Here is an 18,476-nt window from a genome sequence, read left to right on the forward strand (position 1 = left end):
GCTAGTCGTCTATCGTCCTTGCTTTCACGATTGTGAATGTTTTATTTAAGTCGCGCGTGTTCATTGAGCAGCAGAGGGAGGGAGAGTGAGAGGGAGCGCGAGAGAGCGGGGCAAGGAGAGGGGGTTTACTTCTATACTGTTTGGTAAAGTTGCACACATAGTCTACAATGAAAGCAAGGAGAGGTATGAAATTATTATTTATTTATTTATTTGTTTTTGGACAACGTAGGCTACCGATAAGTAAAGTGGGAGTTGTGGGTTGCTTTTGCGGCCGCATAAGCTGCAAAGCACTGTGAAACCCTAGAAAGGGTGTGTCGCGATTCTGCCTTTTCACACTGCGACACAGTATCGTGGATATGAATGTCGCGATTTCGGTTTCGAATCGTAAATCATTACAGCCCTAATTACACAAAATCTCAAATACATAAATTTAACCCATCATCCTCTGCTTTGTGTGTGAAATGTGGCTCTCATGTGGACACTCTTATACATGCCTTCTGGGAATGTAAGAAAATTAAACAGGGTTGGCTGGAAATTCAAAAGTTGTTGACTGAAACCTGCAAAATTGAGTGCAAATTAACACCTACACTATGTATTTTGCAGAGAACAGATAATCTGAAGTATCCAATAGGATGGCAGATTCTTTTTTCCTCCTTGGTTTATAAGAAAATAATTTTGAAATATTGGAAAGACACACAGGCCCCATCCATGCAGGCATGGAAGGGATTGATGAAATATTATTTAAGTATAGAAAAAGCAATGTGTGAGGACAGAAATAAAATAGAACAATTTAATAGAGTATGGCAGGACATTTATGAATCTTTATAATCAAATGTTGGGCAAGTTATAAAGACTACACGGGAGAACTTCATGGAGAACAATGTGTGAGTGTAGGGGTGTTAGTGCGACCAGGTGTGTGTAGGTGTGTGTATGGGTGAGTGTGTGTGTGTGTGTGTGTGTGCTAGGGCATCCAGCAGGTATATAGGTATGTATGGAGTATGAATGGGTATGGGTGTCCTAGGTATATATAGGTGCATGGGTGTATGAGTAACAGAATGTGAATACCATGCCTGAGTAGGATTGTAAATTGATAATAGTAAATATGTCTGTACTGGTATAAGCAATTTCTGTTACATGTATGAAATCAAATAAATATAATTATACAAAAAAAAAAAACAATCTCCTAACTTTGCCACAGAGATGAGAGCCGCTAGGCTGCGAGGGCCCTTTAAATGCTGTCTCCATAAAAGCACTGTATGGAGGAGATGACATTTAACGGGTTAGAAAGACTCCAGCCGGCGTCAGGCAGGCGCAACATAAATAAGTCAGACCTGCGAGTCCATGCATGGTCAAAACATAATTTGGCTGATGCAAAGCTCAGAAGTCAGTGTGTGAAGTCCTTTTCCACATGCACTCTACACACACTCCACTTGCTGGATGTCTCTGTGCCCTAAGCCTCATGCATGTGGGAATGTGTCCTATGCACAATACGTGTGTGGAAGCATGCTATGTAAGGGATAATGTATGGAATGTCGGTCATTATTGGGAAAATAAGTCCTGACAGGGCGAACTGGACGTGGAGGGGTCTTGCTTTGCCCTGAAGGGACTTACTTTCCCGATAATGACCGGTTTTCCATACATTATCCCACTTACCATACGGCTACTTTTCAAAACGAAAAAATAAACACATGATATATCTCTTTACATTTATTTATAAACTGTTTCGTCGTGGCTTTTGCTGAGAAACAAGAGCCATATAATAAGCGTAATATATGTGTGGATTTGTCCTACATGTGTAATGCATACTGTATGTGTGGACGTATCCTATGTGCAATGCAGTTGTGTAATGCATGTGTGCATGTGTCGTAATGCCTAATGTACAGTATATATGTGGACGTCTCCTGTGCGCAATGCAAATGTGTGGACGTGCCTAGAGGACATGCTGCGTGCCGTGGTCAGAGCCCATGTGTAAATCGGTGCCAGGCGGCCTCTGCCCTCCTCCATGCTCCCATAATGATAACCCCGGGGGTGTCATTTCTCTCTGATTGGCTCAATTGACATGGCGAGTGCCCTGGCATGCTGGGCTGCCTCCGTTGGCATTTGCAACCATTAGGCCACTTGAAAGGCCCAGTAAGCACATGCAATCTTAGAGCATTTTACGGACCTTTAGCGTGTTTCAATTAACGCCCGTTTGTTTGAAATAGCGCTGTGTAGATGAAGGTTATTAGGTTACTATCACTCTGGAGCACAATGTGTGTGAAATGTACATTTGTGCAGCATTAAAGCAGCTGTGCTGTGAGTGAGTGAGCTCAGTGCAGTGCGTGTGCTCGCTCTATGGCCCCAGCAGGAGAGAGCAGGGAGAGCACACCCATTTATTCCCATTCAATCACTCTTTCACCGGGAGCTCTCAGAGCCCTCCTTCCTCTCTTTCTTTCTCACTCACTTTTATTTTCATTCTCTCTTTTCTTTGTCTCTTTCTCTCCTAGCCCTGTTCTCTTTCTCAGTCTCTCTCTCACACACACAACACACACACCGGCACACACACAACACACACACCGGCACACAGACATACATACACACACACACACACACGCACACACCGGCACACACAACACACACACCGGCGCACACACACACACACACACAGACAGACAGTCTGGATACATTTGCCGGGTAAAAGGCTGCATAAACAGGAAAGGACATCTGCAGTGCTGATGTCATAAAATCTCATTTTGCCACTTCCTAATTTAATTTCGACCATAATCTGCCAGGCCCATCATTCCTGTGGCACAGCATCCTGACGGTTAGCACTGCACTAATACTGACCCTGATCGACGGCGGTCCAGAGTGCATGTCTGCACATTCACACCAAACACACACACACACACACACACACACACACACACACACACACACACACACACACACACAGTACCCAGGATGTAGAAGTGGGAATGGGAGGGGAGGAGGAGTCAGACAGGGTGAGAGAGCTGGGTGGGGTGGAGAGGGAGTAGGTGACTGAGGGCTGCCTATGGCGGGAGTGACAGGGCGTCCTTACATAATCCCCGTCTCCCTCTCTCCCACGCTTACGTAATGCCACCCAATGAGCTGCCACTGACACACAAACCAAACCCACAGCACACTAAGCACAGCACAGACACCCCCCCCCCCCCATTACTCCACATGAGAGCTGTCCTCTTCAAAATGGACAATCTTGTTCTGGAACTCATACTGGCTCCACCATTCCAAGCCATCACTCGGGTGGGAGAAAATCAAAGGTGATTGGTTTTGCGCAATTTCAACTGAACCGAAATCGCTCTAAATTGCTTCATGTAAGTGAGTTTAGTTTTAAGATGCCCCTTATGTAGGGGAATATGGAATAGTACACTTTCAGATGTCTCAAGGGAAAGTGACAACCCCTCTGTATCTCCTTGGCAATAGAATTGAAGGCTAGGGAAAAAAACCTGCTCAAAGTAAACCAGTACATCACCATCATCTGGTACATCATTTCACAAATCTCTGAGTGGTTCAGAGTTTAGCATTTTGAAAAGTCAATTTCCAAATGGTCAGATTTAATATTAATAACTTCATTTGGGCAAAATAATACAGTAGGCACAACACATCAAAATTATTACCAGTATATCCAAGGCATTACTTTGACAAATCCATGTATGCTTTAAAGATCAAGTCATAAATGCTATAATATCATATAACTAACAAGCACATATTATGTATTATATATGGCACAATATATGTGGCATAATATAATGTATAACAAGGGCCATGTGTGGTGTGTCTGCATCGGCAGTGGTGTCGCACCATTGTCGCACCAACAGACAAGCAGTTCCACTGGATGTATGAATGGCTCCTGAACTGAACAGGGGGCTGGTGGCTACTGCTGGGAGAGCCCTGTCAACAACCCCCCCTCCCACCCAACCTGAGGTAGGATTATGAGAAGTATAATACAGCCGATCTAGAAGGAGTGCTTTAATCAGACATGGAGAGGGCCAGAAAAAAAAAAAAAACTGGGACACTGGCTTCATTTTGTAAAGGTGTTTTTGTTATCTGTGGGCTCTCAAGGGCGCTCTTAAGGCAGGCAAGCTGAGATTGAACTGAACTGAACTGCCACCCACAGATACCTCTGCCGAGAAATCATCATCTCTCAGACACACACACACGCACACACACACACACACACACACACACACACACACACACACACACACACACACACACCTGCCTCTAGACAAATGCTAAAGGCACCCACAGTACTGTAGTGAAATTTCTAAATCAGGACTGGGTTTTCCTCAATGAAACAAGAAAGAACACCTCGCTCTGCAAAAAGGCTACAGTTTTTCAGAGAGTGAAAGAAAAATAAAACGGTTATGGAATCAATAGCTGTGGAAAACCGCTGGCACACACCATGATTGATTTATGTCATTAATACCCAGTGTAACTGCAATAATTGATTTCAGTACTTAGGAGTGCCATTGATCTGTATGTGAACAGAGTGAGAGGTCGATAGAGGTCTGGCACTTGGGCTTGATGGATGTGTAAATCACAAGAAAAAACCTACTTGTGTCAGATACAGTGCAGACCAGCAGGCAGGGATTTGGCGATAAAGTGATAGCCATTGTACTCTCAACAGCAAGGCGCAGACGGAAGAGATGGACATACAGTATTGAGACGGTCAGTAAAGCACACTGACGCTCCTTCCCATACATCCCACCTGTGCCTCCCATACATCCCACCTGTGCAGAGCATACATTCCACCTGTGCAGAGCAAACTACAGCAGGTAGAGATGAGAAGGGGAACGGCAGCAGACTCAGAATCCCATTGAGAGCCAGATCACTTTGTGAACACAGACCCAAAGGGGAAGATTATCATCAGCGCACACCCAGTCTGTTTCTGAAAGGCTATTCTGTATGTGTGTGTGTGTAGCCGCCCAGAGAGAATAGAGTGCCCGTTGGTAGCCTGACAGGGTGATTTATGTGTGGGCTTAGGAGTGAGATTTTTGGCATTATCACACTCATACATCAACGTCTGTCCGATTGCGAGTCGTTCTTCCCCTTTGCTGCTCTCTTTTCCCCGTTCTCTCATTCGCTGTGGTTCTCCTCAGCTCCATGGCCCTCTTGTCACATAGTATTTACCAAAAAAGAACTCTTCCCGACTCCATGTGGGAACACATGCTGCACTCTATATAAATGTGAGCTCTTTCTCTCCATCATCTATTTGGATTCTGAATGTGCTCTTTCAAATGTTTGTGGGCTACACTATCTACATTAGTCCATAAGAGCAGCTTAGAGCAGGTAGTGCATTCCCAAACACCAACTGATAGAATTTCATAAAATCCAAATTAACCATTAAGACTCCAGCTTAGTGGTGCGTTTGAGATTACATTTTAGGCCATAATGGTTAAGCTCGACTTCTGCCTGACTCTCTCTGCAATGTTTGTGAGGCAAATAATGAAGGATGAAACAGCTGAGAATCATCAGGCCATTTGGCCACACAGGCAGCTTGCAGGGAGCGCACACAAGCACAGAGCAGTGTCTGGGGTCCCTCTCTTGGGCCTGGATCCTAATTGTACCAGTGCAAGGCCCCAAACTATAGTCAATGGGACTTCCCTCATAGCCCCCTCTCAATGCTGTGTGTGTGTGTGTGTTTCGTGTCTTGTGAGAACACAGGCAGGTTAATTGCTGGACCCACAGTGAAAGAGCTTTCTGTTTCCAGAAGTCTGGCTGGTGTCATAAAGCATTCTCCTCTTGGGGCTCAAGTGGTGACACAATAATGTTGTTTGGTGTGTGTGTGTGTGTGTGTGTGTGTGTGTGTGTGTGTTGAGGACTGAAAAGAGCGAATGTATGTGAATGACACTCTGTGAGGGGTGTGTGTGTATACGAATGAGGAGAGTCGCACAGATGCACTCTTAAGTAGTGTGCAGACAGGGAACTGATGAATCATGTTTGTGCAGAGGGGGAAGATAATCTGTACATACACAGAGGGCAGATGAGCTTCATAAGTAACACTAATGGCAATGTATGTAAGCAGCACATCTTAATGAAGCGGCTGCACTCTGTCTGCTCTCATCTCAGGGGTATCCTACACATGCGAGCAACTTCATTCATTTGGCTACACTAAGCAATTAAAAAAGCCAAGTAGTGTAAAGACCTATCAAAGAATTATGTCAAATTCAATCTATGGTGTATTTCAGAAATCAAATAATGCTGAATTGTAAAGCCTTGCTTATCTTTGACACAGACGGAAGAAAAAATATGGGGGTCAGGGGACCAAAGATAATGAAAGATAAACCAAATGATCTCTCTCACAGCATATGCTTGACCACCACATTTTACCCATTTCCCCCACCGTCCAGCCTCTATGTGCTGAGGAGCTGAAGGCCTCCCCTTGCGTGGTCAACCTGAGAGTGAACCCCTGACCTCCGGCACGGGCTCTCAGATCCTTCCAGCCTGCCTGCTGCTGTCTGTGTGCTTTCAAGCTCCTTTGCAGCCTTTTGCTGTCTCGCAGTTGCTAGGTGACTGTTGCCGCGCATCACGTTTGGAGATGTGGAGTCAGGGAGATGGGGTGGTGGTGGTGTGTGTGTGTGTGTGTGTGTGTGTGTGTGTGTGTGTGTGTGTGTAGTGGAGTGCTGTGGCAACAGCACTGTAAATACGGGTCCTCCATTCATTATTACTGACGGCGTGCTGTTGACATTCAGCCGAATAGAGCACTCCGGCACATCCAAATCAATGCTCCCAATTTCCGCCATGGTTGTACTAAATACGGTCTCTCGCCACCACACGCCACGCCAGCGCGAGAGCAACAGCAGACACCCCGTGCAATCCTGCTTCCACAGGAGGGAGTGAACACAACTCCTTGTAAATCCATTTCACTGACTGTAAGTGGGAGCTTGTTTGGATAAATTATGGATGAGGTGTGGTCCCATCAATACCACAGCTATTTAAAGGAATGGTATGTGTGTATGGGGGGGGGGGGGTCTCTGTGTCAGTATGGGTTATTTTTAGCCACAGCATAGTGTTTGACAACAACGTGTATGGGGTATCGTATACACTGGTGGTTTATAGAGGGTATATATAATAGAATGAGACACACAAGAAGCTCCTCTTACCAATGTTGCTATTCCAATCCTGTGGTTGGTGGTTGGTGACAACAATAGCCACTCTTGTGGTGCATGATGTCGTTGTTGTTTACTTTACTGCTCCAAAGTGTTAAAATCCTGAACAATGTTTTCAAAGAAACACTACCAGCATATACCAGCATAGCTTTTTATAGAACCAATTGAAAAATAATTTAAAAATAAAATATTATCCTGAGCAATGACAGAAAACAATCATGTTTTACTGTTCAAAATGATTAAAATCCTGGACAATGTTTAAAAAAATAGTTATATCTAACCAGAGGAACAGTATATTTAATGAGCATATTTTGCAGAACCCGGTGAGAATTAATTTACTACAAATAGACAAAATCCTGAGCAATGACAGAAAACCAAACTACCTGAGACAACAAAGAAATATCTTCCCTCTCACCGGTACATCTGCAAAAATGGGAAGTAAGGAGGAAAGGGACTTTTAACAGCAGAGCTGTCCAATGTGATATTGCTCACTGATGAATCTTTTCAGTCCAATGTTTTGGACCAAATCTAAATGAAACTCTTTATGTAGCAGCTACTGTATATAAAAAGTGCCTTCATACTGTACTTTCATATGATTATTCACAACTGCATGTCTAAACAGAGGTTACTACCCAAGGGCATGTAAAGAGTAGGAAAACCCATACAGATAAAGGGCTAAAACTGTGTTTCACTGCCGGAATAGTAATTCCATCTTACTCATGCTTGAGCCTGGAGCCCATCTGAATTGGTGATATACAGTAGCTACTGCTTTCATGTCTTAACATTCATATATGGAACAGCTACAGGAGCCTGGATACTGCCCCTCTCCTCCACTGGCTTTTTTTGGCAGGTTTGGGGCAGTGATGTGAAACATCATTGAGTTATCTCCATCAGAGCAGACACAACTGAATGCCTGTGTATGTGTGTGTGTGGTGTGTATTTGTGTGTGTTTGTGTGTGAGTGTGTGCAGGCGCATGTGTGTCTGTGTCTGTGTGTGAGCTTGAGTGTCTGTGAGTCTATGTGTGTGTGTGTGTGTGTGTGTGTGTGTGTGTGTGTGTGTGTGTGTGTGTGTGTGTGTGTGTGTGTGTACCCTCCTGCAGATGCTCAGGAACCCTCTTGAGTAATGAGCACAATATGTGTTCATTTCATGCTCAATCCCCCTCGAGTGAGTGAAGGGTGCTAGCCTGGTGACCGCATCACTCCAGCTCGGCACGGCACGGCACGGCACACAGCCACTGTGCTGATGCACATCCCATCTCCTTCAGGCACACAGCCACTGTGCTGATGCACATCCCATCTCCTTCAGGCACACAGCCACTGTGCTGATGCACATCCCATCTCCTTCAGGCACACAGCCACTGTGCTGATGCACATCCCATCTCCTTCAGGCACACAGCCACTGTGCTGATGCACATCCCATCTCCTTCAGGCACACAGCCACTGTGCTGATGCACATCCCATCTCCTTCAGGCTCACAGATGTCTGACTGATGCAGCAATTAGGAGGCTCTGATGACAGTGATGATGCACTTCTTTACGACACTATTATCTCACAGCTACAGCAATGTTGCTGTGAAGTGAGAACGTATTGCATAGCAGACAGCTCCACATCGGAGTGTGTGTGTGTGTGTGTTTTAAAGTGACGGCAACCAACAGCCTGAAGTGTAGACACATAGCGTTACCTTAAATAACACTGCCTGCCGCGTGGCAAAGCTGTGCCACACACACACACACACACACACACACAGTATGTAACTGGGTCAAGGGCAACACCTGCACTTTCATCAAGATCAATCAGGGGAAGCCAGCAGGGCTGAGGCTCCACAGGGTTGCCTGAGCTGGCTGCGCGCGCATAATGTGTGTGTGTGTGTGTGTGTGTGTGTGTGTGTCCACGCGTGCACATGTGTGTGTACACAGACCGCTTGTCGAGAGTGGTGCGGTGCCCTCTATTAGATTATGTAATTATCACAACTAATAAGTCTGTGACACACATTATAAACTGGAAAACAGCTCTAGATTTTTCCATTTCGTAATCTTCCATGATCAATTCTTACAACATTAACATTTGATGCTGTTTGTTTGTTTGTTTTGGGATTTAATCTCTGTGTGGTCAGTTTCCTCCACTGGGGAGAACTGCAAAATGTATGTCTCACTGTTTAATTAGTCTAAAAAGGTTTATTACCAGGGATATCGATCTCTGACAAAACAATCTCTTTAACGATGACTATGACAACACTGTTGTAGGCAGAGATCAGTACAACCAAAGGGTATACCCTGAACATGCAAAGTAACTCTTAAAAAAAGCCACTGCACTTTCCACCTACGTCTATTTAATCAAAATACACACAGCATGACACCCCTACACTAGAACCTTAAACGGACATTGTAGACATAAGAGTGGACTATCTGGGACACGCTGAGATGCTTATTCTAGATTCAGGAATGTTAATGCAGTGATGGGAGGGAGAGAGAGAGAGAGAGAGAGGAGGGAGAGAGAGAGAGAGGAGAGAGAGAGGAGAGATCTTCCCATTACATGTACATAGGGTTGTCCTCCACACATTCCCTGCACACTCCATGCACTTGCAGTGCCACTGGAGTGTATTATAGACTTGTCCTGATATAGAGGGGTGGAGGAGGGAAGATGGAGAGGTGCGTTTACGTAACAGCTAAAGTTGAACTGCTCTCTGTCAGGCCCACAAAGGCATGGAAAGGTTTCACACCGCGCTGCGCTTTTCACAGAGCCATTTATACTTCTTTTGACATTGTCCATGAGCAAGTGAGCACATCAATACAGTTAGCGTTTCTCACTATGGTTTGGACTTGCCACCCGCTTTATCTTCCACACGTTTACCCCTCTCTCACCGCTCTCACAGTTCTCCCCATTTCCCTCTCCCTCCCTCATTGCTCTTTTTCTCACGCCCTCACTCGCTCACTCTTCATCTTGTTCTGTTTGCGTAGAGGTCTACAGCAGTGCACCCTTGCTATCCACCTCTCCATCTCTCTTTCTCTCTCTCCCTCTCTCTCTCTCTATCCCTCCCTCTCTCCTTTAAGACTGTAGGGGAACACACATGCCCTGTCTGTCAATGTGACGATCAGGCCATATTTCCTTTTAGCTGCCACATAAATCCCGCGACCCTCTACAGTACACCCCATCTGCGGACGGCTGACAGCCGGCCAGCCAAGCCGGTCATCCAGCCACCATGTTTGATTGGGATGGGGGAGAGAGAGGGACGGGCGGATTGATCTCGCCGGTGATGCCGCTGTGCTGTCCAAGCAATCTACTCAGAGCCTTGGCCCCAGCTGACCTCTTCCCCAGCTCCTGTCAGTCCCTGCGGGGCAAACGCAAGGACGCGCTGCACTGACAGCTCAGTCGGCTCCGCTGCAGCAAGGCTGCAATGCATCAGAGCTGCACTTGACTGCAGAGGCAGGTATGCTTTAGTCCAGGAGAGATTTAATGCTCTTCAAGCTACTGTCACTGTCAAAGCTTTATCAAGTCAAGTCATGCTTTATGGGGCAGAATATGAGTGAGTTCATGATACTGATTATACTACACTGAAGGTGTACAGGAATCCTGTGTTCTCTTTAAGAACAGCTTGACTTCTGAGGCCACAAGATAGTTAGTGTCTATCCACATTGTCCACATTAAGTTGAGTAAATATAAATATGCATAATTCTTACTCTGTTTAGCCCCTCCATCCACATTAAAACAGCGTTTCCAACACATTTTGAAAAAAATCTCTTTGTGTGGATACGTTTTAGAACTCCGGGTTGTAGGGTGTACAGGGGAAACGGAGAGCTTCAAACACGATGATGTGCAGTTGCTATGATACTGCTCAAATTTGTGTTTCACCAACAACACCACCAACGACACCACCAAAACCAAAGTTTCACTGTTCTATTGTGGACGCCAAACTTATAGAAAAAATATAATGTGGACAGAGATTATTTTTTACCTCAAATAAGCGTATTTATATTTGCTTAATGTAGTCATAGCCTCATAAAGTCATACATCAAAATTCCATTATGGTCAAAGATAAATTAATTATAAAGATAATTAATGAGCTCATTTTCAGAGATCACTGTTAAAGGCACCCTTAACAGTTTTTTTCCCCTTACCCTAACATTTCCAAAAACATTTTGAGGGCACATAACCTCATAACATGACAAACGGCACTTCCGTCATTGTTCTAGCAGCCCTCTGTAGGTAATTACCGACCTACCAACTTTCTAGTTTCGGGGAACCCCCGGAAAAGAGCTGCTATGGAACAGGAATTCAGAGATCTTTTTCTACAGACTGCTGTTGGTGCATAACCTCTATATTATATCGGAGTTATGGTCATACATTGTTGCAAAAGACACATATTTAGTTTGTTTATTATTGCGCTTCTCAACTGTAGGGAAACCCCGAGATCAAATCTTGTTAAGGGTGCCTTTTACCTCATTTCAGGGGAGCGATACACGCTCTCACATTCTCACATGGCTAGCTGTCATGCTGGGCGTGGGTCCTGGGATGCTGCTTTGCCCCTCTGCACCACTTCAGCTATGACTCCACAACCCAAAGCTGTGTAACCAACAACGTACCAAAAACTTGTTCTGTACAACATCCCCTAAGTGACTGTATTTCAGGACCAGGCATACTGCAAATGAGGGGCAGCTGGTCCTCTGAACACAAGACTGTGACAGAAAGTGGATCATTTTGTCCTGGGCCTAAATTGAGAGATTGCTACACAACACAACCCTTTGGACGAGGCTCAGGTGGTCAGTTAGGCCGCTGGGCCAGGCTCTGTCCCGCTCCGCACGACACCTGACCCACACTCTGACTTGGCTCCCATTTCACAGACTAGCAGCCATTACAACCTGACCTCCATGTGTAAACATCAAACACACTGGCTTTATATGCATTCAAATTACTTCATAGTTTAGCCAAATTGGCATATTAAACGCAAATGATAAAAAAGCTATAATTGTTAATGGCCACACTTCATATCTCTGCAATGAATGAAATCAATCAGAATGTGAGGAGAAGTAATAGTGGAGCCAGAGCACCAGGCGTGCTGTACGCAGACCAGGAAAGACATCTGGTCTGGAATAAAGAGCAGTGCAGTGTTTCCCATACCTCCATGGGACCGCTAGGAAAGCGCTAGCTGTGTTTAGGGCTGCATGACCAGCGCTCTGGGCAGGTTTGGAATTTCACCATTTTAGGGGCAAGGCCACTTGGCCTTCAGTTCGGCATATTTGGTGGGGGGCACAAAGGCCACATGTCAGGGCACCAAGGCCAAAGTTACCGTAACTACAGTAATAGGCTATAAAAATGATCAAAGTGTATCTAGGCTATATTTAACATTTATTTTATATTTGGCCTGTTATGAAATCATGTATTGAACAATTTAAGCACAGCTCAACTTTAAGAAACTCAAATAGCCTAGATGCATGCTTAGCATTTTGTGATCATTAAGGCTGCTTTCACAAACTCTTAGTCAGCTGTCCTCTGATTTTAATATTTACCGATATCTAGGCGATATTTGTAACATTCATTTTGTATTTGGCCTGTTATGAAACCATGTAGAACAATTTAAACACATTGTAAAACTTAAAGCCGAAACTTGGAGACATCCATGCATGTCGAAATTTGCTGCAAATTCAAAACTGGATTACTCTGGAACGGCTAACTGTACAGGGGACTGCTTTACACCTTTGTGTTCGGAATGGTTTGTCGTGTGTTGAACGAAGGGTTCGTGAAATATTCCACTGAGATGAATGGGTCGGGAGATGGGCGCAGAACCTTAAGAAGAATTTATGATTAAATGTAATTATATTATTTACTTTTCTAGCGGCTAACATCGTTTAAAAGCTGAGAAAAAGCTCTTTCATGTGATGTGATACTTGTGATGTCTGTGTGATGAGTAGGCTACTTCGTGAGTAGTTCAACTGAGAAGAATGGGTGCACTTTCTTTCTTGCCGTGCGTGCTAGTATAAGTATAAGTATAAGTATATATACTTTTTTGATCCCGTGAGGGAAATTTGGTCTGAGCCTGGGCAGGCATGGAACAGCGCATATCTACTGAAGGACAAGGCCTAGTAGAAGCCTCCATGGCTCTGTGAGCTGAGAGCTGCGGGTGCGATGTGAGATGGCGGGTGCCCTGGCTGAGTAATGATTTGCCACTGAGGGCAGGCTGGCCCAAACTTCAAAAGCCCACACTCAGGGCCAGAGACACTCAGGGCCAGAGAGAACAACATGGGCTGCTGTATTACGCTGCAGAGAGGGAGGGATAGAGACAGCAGAAATGGACCAGGAGATAAAAATAAACGCTCAATATCTGCTTGTTACCTTGGATGAAGATGGGAATTTCACATCACATCACATCACGTCTCTCTCTCTGTCTGTCTCTCTCTCTCTCTCTCTCTCTCCCTTACTCTCACTCTCCTTGTTGAGAACCTAATTCTCTATCAGATAAGGTTTCCAATCATGCTGGCAGAGAACAAAGTACCCCATGGGTTGGCACCTGAACTGCACGCTCCACAATGGTATACCAACAGAGCTTTTTCCTGCCACTGCATGGCATGCCCATGACACACAAGAGACAGCTATGCAATAGTCATCTGACACAGGCACATACGCACAGGGCCATGAAACTTTGATGCTACACTGAGCAGTGTTTTAAATCATGGATGCTGAGTTTTATGAAGTAAGTTGGATGGAAACACACACATACACAAACACACAAGTGCCCACAGTGACAGATCTGATGACTGCCCTAAAACCAGCTTCCTTGATTATTTAAGAGGATGAACAAGGTCCAGCTACAGTATACTGCTTTTCAGAACACTCAGTATTCAGTGCATTCAACCATTCAATGAGCACACACACACACACACACACACACACACACACACACACTAACATATTTTAGCTTGGCCACTCAGCCTGTTTAGTTCACCAAATGTATTCACTGCATATGAGATGGTTGCTGTGTGTGTGTGTGTGTGTGTGTGTGTGTGTGTGTGTGTGTGTGTGTGTGTGTGTAGCACACTCAGCTCAGGGAGGCTTTCACAGAAGGAGTCACATTGCAGAGCCTTCATTATTTAGGCTGAAGCAGAGGCAGAAAGGGGACAGGGCAGACATTCCCATGCTGTGGTCAGGGAACACTGACCAAGAGGCCTGGTAGCCAGAGGGACAGGGCCAAATGGGGGAAGAGTGAGTGAAACGTCAATAATATGTGGTAGAAGGAGAACAGGCTGAGAAAGAGACAATGATGGAGGGGAGCGAGAGAGAGAGAAGAGGAAGGAGGGATATGCCAGTGGAGAGAGGAAATTCTGTGGCCTCGTATAATTTCTTGCTCCATTTAACTGCAAACTGTGATTCCAGCAGCAGTGTCCTAATGATGGCCATGCTTCTAATCTCCATACACAAAACAGACAGACTTAGTACAGCCATACAGCATCAACACAGCATTGTGTTCCACTGTCTTCACTCCGGCTGGATCAAAAGAGTGAGTAAGATGTATTTCCTTCTGTATAATGGAAACATAACCAACTCACTATGTCGAGTCAATACTATTACATCATTACACCGATGTATAACACGCTGCGGTGTATAGAACGCCTCAACTCAGAATCCCCTGTAAAAATAAGCACAGTCCTGGAAAGCCCTGCTCTTGGACGAGCATCAAGCAGCCACTGCTCCTCACTAGTGTACAGTGAAGCCCCCCAGACCCTCTGTCTCACTCTGTTAGCTGTGAGAAAGTGCTAAACTCTCCTGTGCGCAGCCTGACAGGCCAACAAAGCACACTCAGTTCTGTTCTGCCACCTTGATTAAAATGATGTGTCTGATCAATGCACTCGCAAAAATGTCAAGCCAATTTTCTGTCTTGAACAAACGCACTGCATATCATTAGCAGCTCAAACAACATCACTGGAAAAAGAGCCAAAAGAAAAGCAGCACTTCTCTTGGAGAGATTGCAACTGTAAAGATGTAAGCCCATGCTTGTCAGGTACCAAAGCGCTTGCATCCGTCGCCCCCTCCCACCCCCTAGGCCCCTCTGGGACACTCTGTCCAGTGGGTTTGAGGAGCGCAGGACGCAGGGCAGCTCTTACCTCGATGAGGAAGTCACCGGTGCGCAGCCCCGCCTGCCATGCCACTCCGCCCTCGTCCACCGACTCCAGGTACTGCAGTGCTGGGAACGCCGGGGTGGGCGTGAACTCCTCAATAGGGGTGTCAGCTGAGGGGCAGCCCAGGATGGCACCACGCCAGGCAGAGGCCGAGGGGAAACAAACAAACACATCAGGAAAAGAATCAGTCAAGCATCTGACATGTTGGCCTTCACAGGAATTACTGTAAGAGAGGGGGAAGTTGCTGAAAGAATCTCTCTCTCTCTCTCTCTGTGTGTCTGTGTGTGTGTTTTGTTGTTTCTGATGTCTGAGCAGGCTCTAATGTCTCGTGTACCCTCCCAAGCCTGCTCCTGGCTCTCTGGACACCGAGGCTTAGAGTCTGCCCCTATGGCTCCACAAAACCAGTGCTGACAACTGACACGTCTCATAAATCAAGGTCTTACAGTAAGGGTGCGTGTTTGTGTGTGTGTGTGTGTGTGTGTGTGTGTGTGTATGTATGTGTGTGTGTGTGTCAGAGAGAGAGACAGAGAGAGAGTGAGAGTGAGAGAGAGAGAGCGAGAGAGATAGACAGAGATACAGACAGAGAGCACACAAGAGGGGGTATGGTTATGTATTGTTCTTGGATGTCTCTCTCTCTGTTTTGTGTATAATGTATAATGATGATGTGTGTGTGTGTGTGTGTGTGTATGTGTGTGTGCGTGCATGCGTGTGTGTGTTTGAGAGAGAGAGATAGCTGGCATATATTTCTCTGTGTGTGTGTTGTCTATGGGTCAGCTGGAGTCATCCCTGTGAAGAGGCTCATGGAAATGGGAGCTGTGCTGATGAGAGGCAGAGTGATGTCTCCAGAAAGCTACGCTAATGCTAATGCTAATGCTGCTCACACACTGACTCACGTCCTGGCCCAGTGTGTGCATGTGTGTGTTTGTGTGTGAGTGTGCATGTATGTGCGTGTGTGTGAGAGAGAGAGTGAGAAGAGAACAGGAGAGAGAGACCGTGTGTGTGTGTGTGTGTGTAGGGTGTGTGAATACTGGGAGAGAAGACTCAGAGAGGGGGAGGAGTAGGGCAGGTACAGATAACAGCACCCAAGGGAGATGGACGGGTGTCTGTGTGGTATTACTGAGATGAATTCGGGAACATTCCACTGTTAATGACAGACTATGAAATACCAATATCTCTCTCTCTCTCTCTCTCACACACACACATATGCACAGAAGCCAGAGGGATGCAAGCAAAACATCCAGCTTGTATATTTGGAACATTAACCCAGGGAAAACGAACACACATTTGCCTGTGTGAATTCAAATGTTCTCTGCCCAGATCTGAGAGAAGAGTTGTTTTCCCTTGTCCACCACAGCAAACACTTCTCTATGTTGGAATTGATCTGTACAAGTCTACAGAGTGGGTGACTGGTCTATGTGTGTGTGTGCTAAAGAGGATACACACACGAGTGCATGTCTGACAGATAAAAAAAAACATGTCAGTGTGCACCACTGGCCAAAGAATGACTGAAGTTGTTTGATTAGGTAGTAACACTTCAAAATAACAAAAACACACTAGTATGGGGCACACATAGGCAATGCTATATTTGTAGACAAGATAAGTTGTAGATACATACGGTAAAAACAAATTGAAGTCACAATGATGGGGAGACTAGTAAACAAGGAATGAAATGCATCCTCTTGGCATACATCTATGTCCACTGCTGTCAGCTGTTTGGGTGGCTCTGATAGCAGCCCACAGGGAAGAGGATGAGGGACCGTGGAGGAGAAGAGATGCCATCACTCACTTACCTTTGGCTCCTCGTAACACAAAGCCGAAGCCCTCATTGTCCTTTTTCTGGAGGACCACAGTCTTCTCATCGATCACGCAGTCACTGTGGAGAAAATTACGCGCATAGCGCCCGTTATTGCAGCCCATCATCCGCATCATCGCCACGGTTGCACGGCCCGAGTGCAGGTTCATCTTTGCGAGCACCGGTAGCCCGGGGAAACGATCACTTATTTGAAATTAACAGCGAGACGACGACGCCGCCGCACCGGCGTCCACATCTCCCGAAAAACGCCACCCCTCCTCAGCCGCTGCGAACGGAGCCGTCACCCGGGCGGGAGCGACACGCGGAGGCCCTAGCCAGCAACACAGTGTGACGTCGGTGAGAATCATTACCGATTAAATAAATGATGAAAGCACAAACGAAACGGAACGGAGAGAAAGAGGGCAGCAATAACAGAATCCCGGTTGAAAAGTGCGCGCAGCAGTGAGGGAGGAGGAGAGCGTGATTGTTGCATGAAAGCGCAGGCCCGTGCGTGCTTGTTTGGAAAGCAAAAGAAAGTCCAGTCAGCGGCGGGGTGGCGGAGACAGAGTGAAAGATAGCTTGCACGTGAATGACATGCTCATTAATCCTCAGCACCACAGGACACCCGGAATGAGCGCGCGCGTAATATCAGAGCTGGAGAAAGTATTGTCGGTGCCGGCAAACGCCAATTTTAATAGATAAGCGATTGTCGAAAACAGACAATTTCACGATAACCAACATACCACACAGAAAACGATTTATATTCTCGCTACTCTACCTCCATGACATAATGTAATTGTGCAATTCAGTCAGTGAAGTTGGACAAATCTCCTAATTTACTGACGTGCAGCTAATATGAGGGATGAGCCTCTCCATAAAATTATAAACGATCTCCTTTATGCCCGATTACATAACAAATTACTAAAATGCGCAAATCAGGCAGCCAGGATGAACATCTGTTAGTACACGCAACATCACTCTGGCATGTCATGTCATGTCACAATTTAATAGTGTTGTGAGTTGAAAATCTGTTTCTGTCTCTCCTATTGTAACATAAAACTACTTTATAGTCTCAATAACGTGCCACCTGTTTTAGCATTTTTGGCGAAATGATGTCCATAATTCAACAAACATTCAACAAACATTATAATTCTGACAAAAAAAAACGCACACACTTCAGAGTTTATATAAAGTTATCCCAGCATGCATAGTTCGGACTGTGGAGACTTCTATTCTATACAGGCAGTCTGGTGCTGGGTGCTGAGAGAGAGAGAGAGAGAGAGAGAAAGGCATACTCCTAGCAACTGAACGGATGCCCTGTTGCCCTAGCAACACAATCAGTTTTAAGGATGCTCAGCACAGCAGATATAGGCAAGGCTACCACACACATTTACCTATGTATTTTCCGCTGGGGATGAATAGTTCACAGTAACACTGCCTCACAAT

General features: G+C 45.6%; 1 protein-coding gene across 1 annotated transcript in view; it reads right to left on the bottom strand.

Annotated features, from left to right (window-relative positions):
- The window catches only part of shank2a (SH3 and multiple ankyrin repeat domains 2a), a 105,944-nt gene that overhangs the window by 23,978 nt on the left and 63,490 nt on the right, over window positions 1-18,476 (bottom strand). Inside the window, exons 14-15 of the mRNA XM_076287921.1 lie at window positions 17,029-17,111; window positions 15,224-15,348 (exon numbers count right to left, since the gene is read on the bottom strand). Coding sequence (XP_076144036.1) covers window positions 15,224-15,348; window positions 17,029-17,111 — 208 coding nt within the window. The remainder of the gene's footprint in view (window positions 1-15,223; window positions 15,349-17,028; window positions 17,112-18,476) is intronic.

The sequence above is a fragment of the Alosa pseudoharengus genome, unplaced genomic scaffold (genome assembly GCF_046254945.1).
Source record: "Alosa pseudoharengus isolate Yale_2024_CS ecotype anadromous, Long Island Sound unplaced genomic scaffold, YU_APseudo_1.1 YU_APseudo_1.1_scf_16, whole genome shotgun sequence".
Taxonomy (NCBI): Eukaryota; Metazoa; Chordata; class Actinopteri; order Clupeiformes; family Clupeidae; genus Alosa; species Alosa pseudoharengus.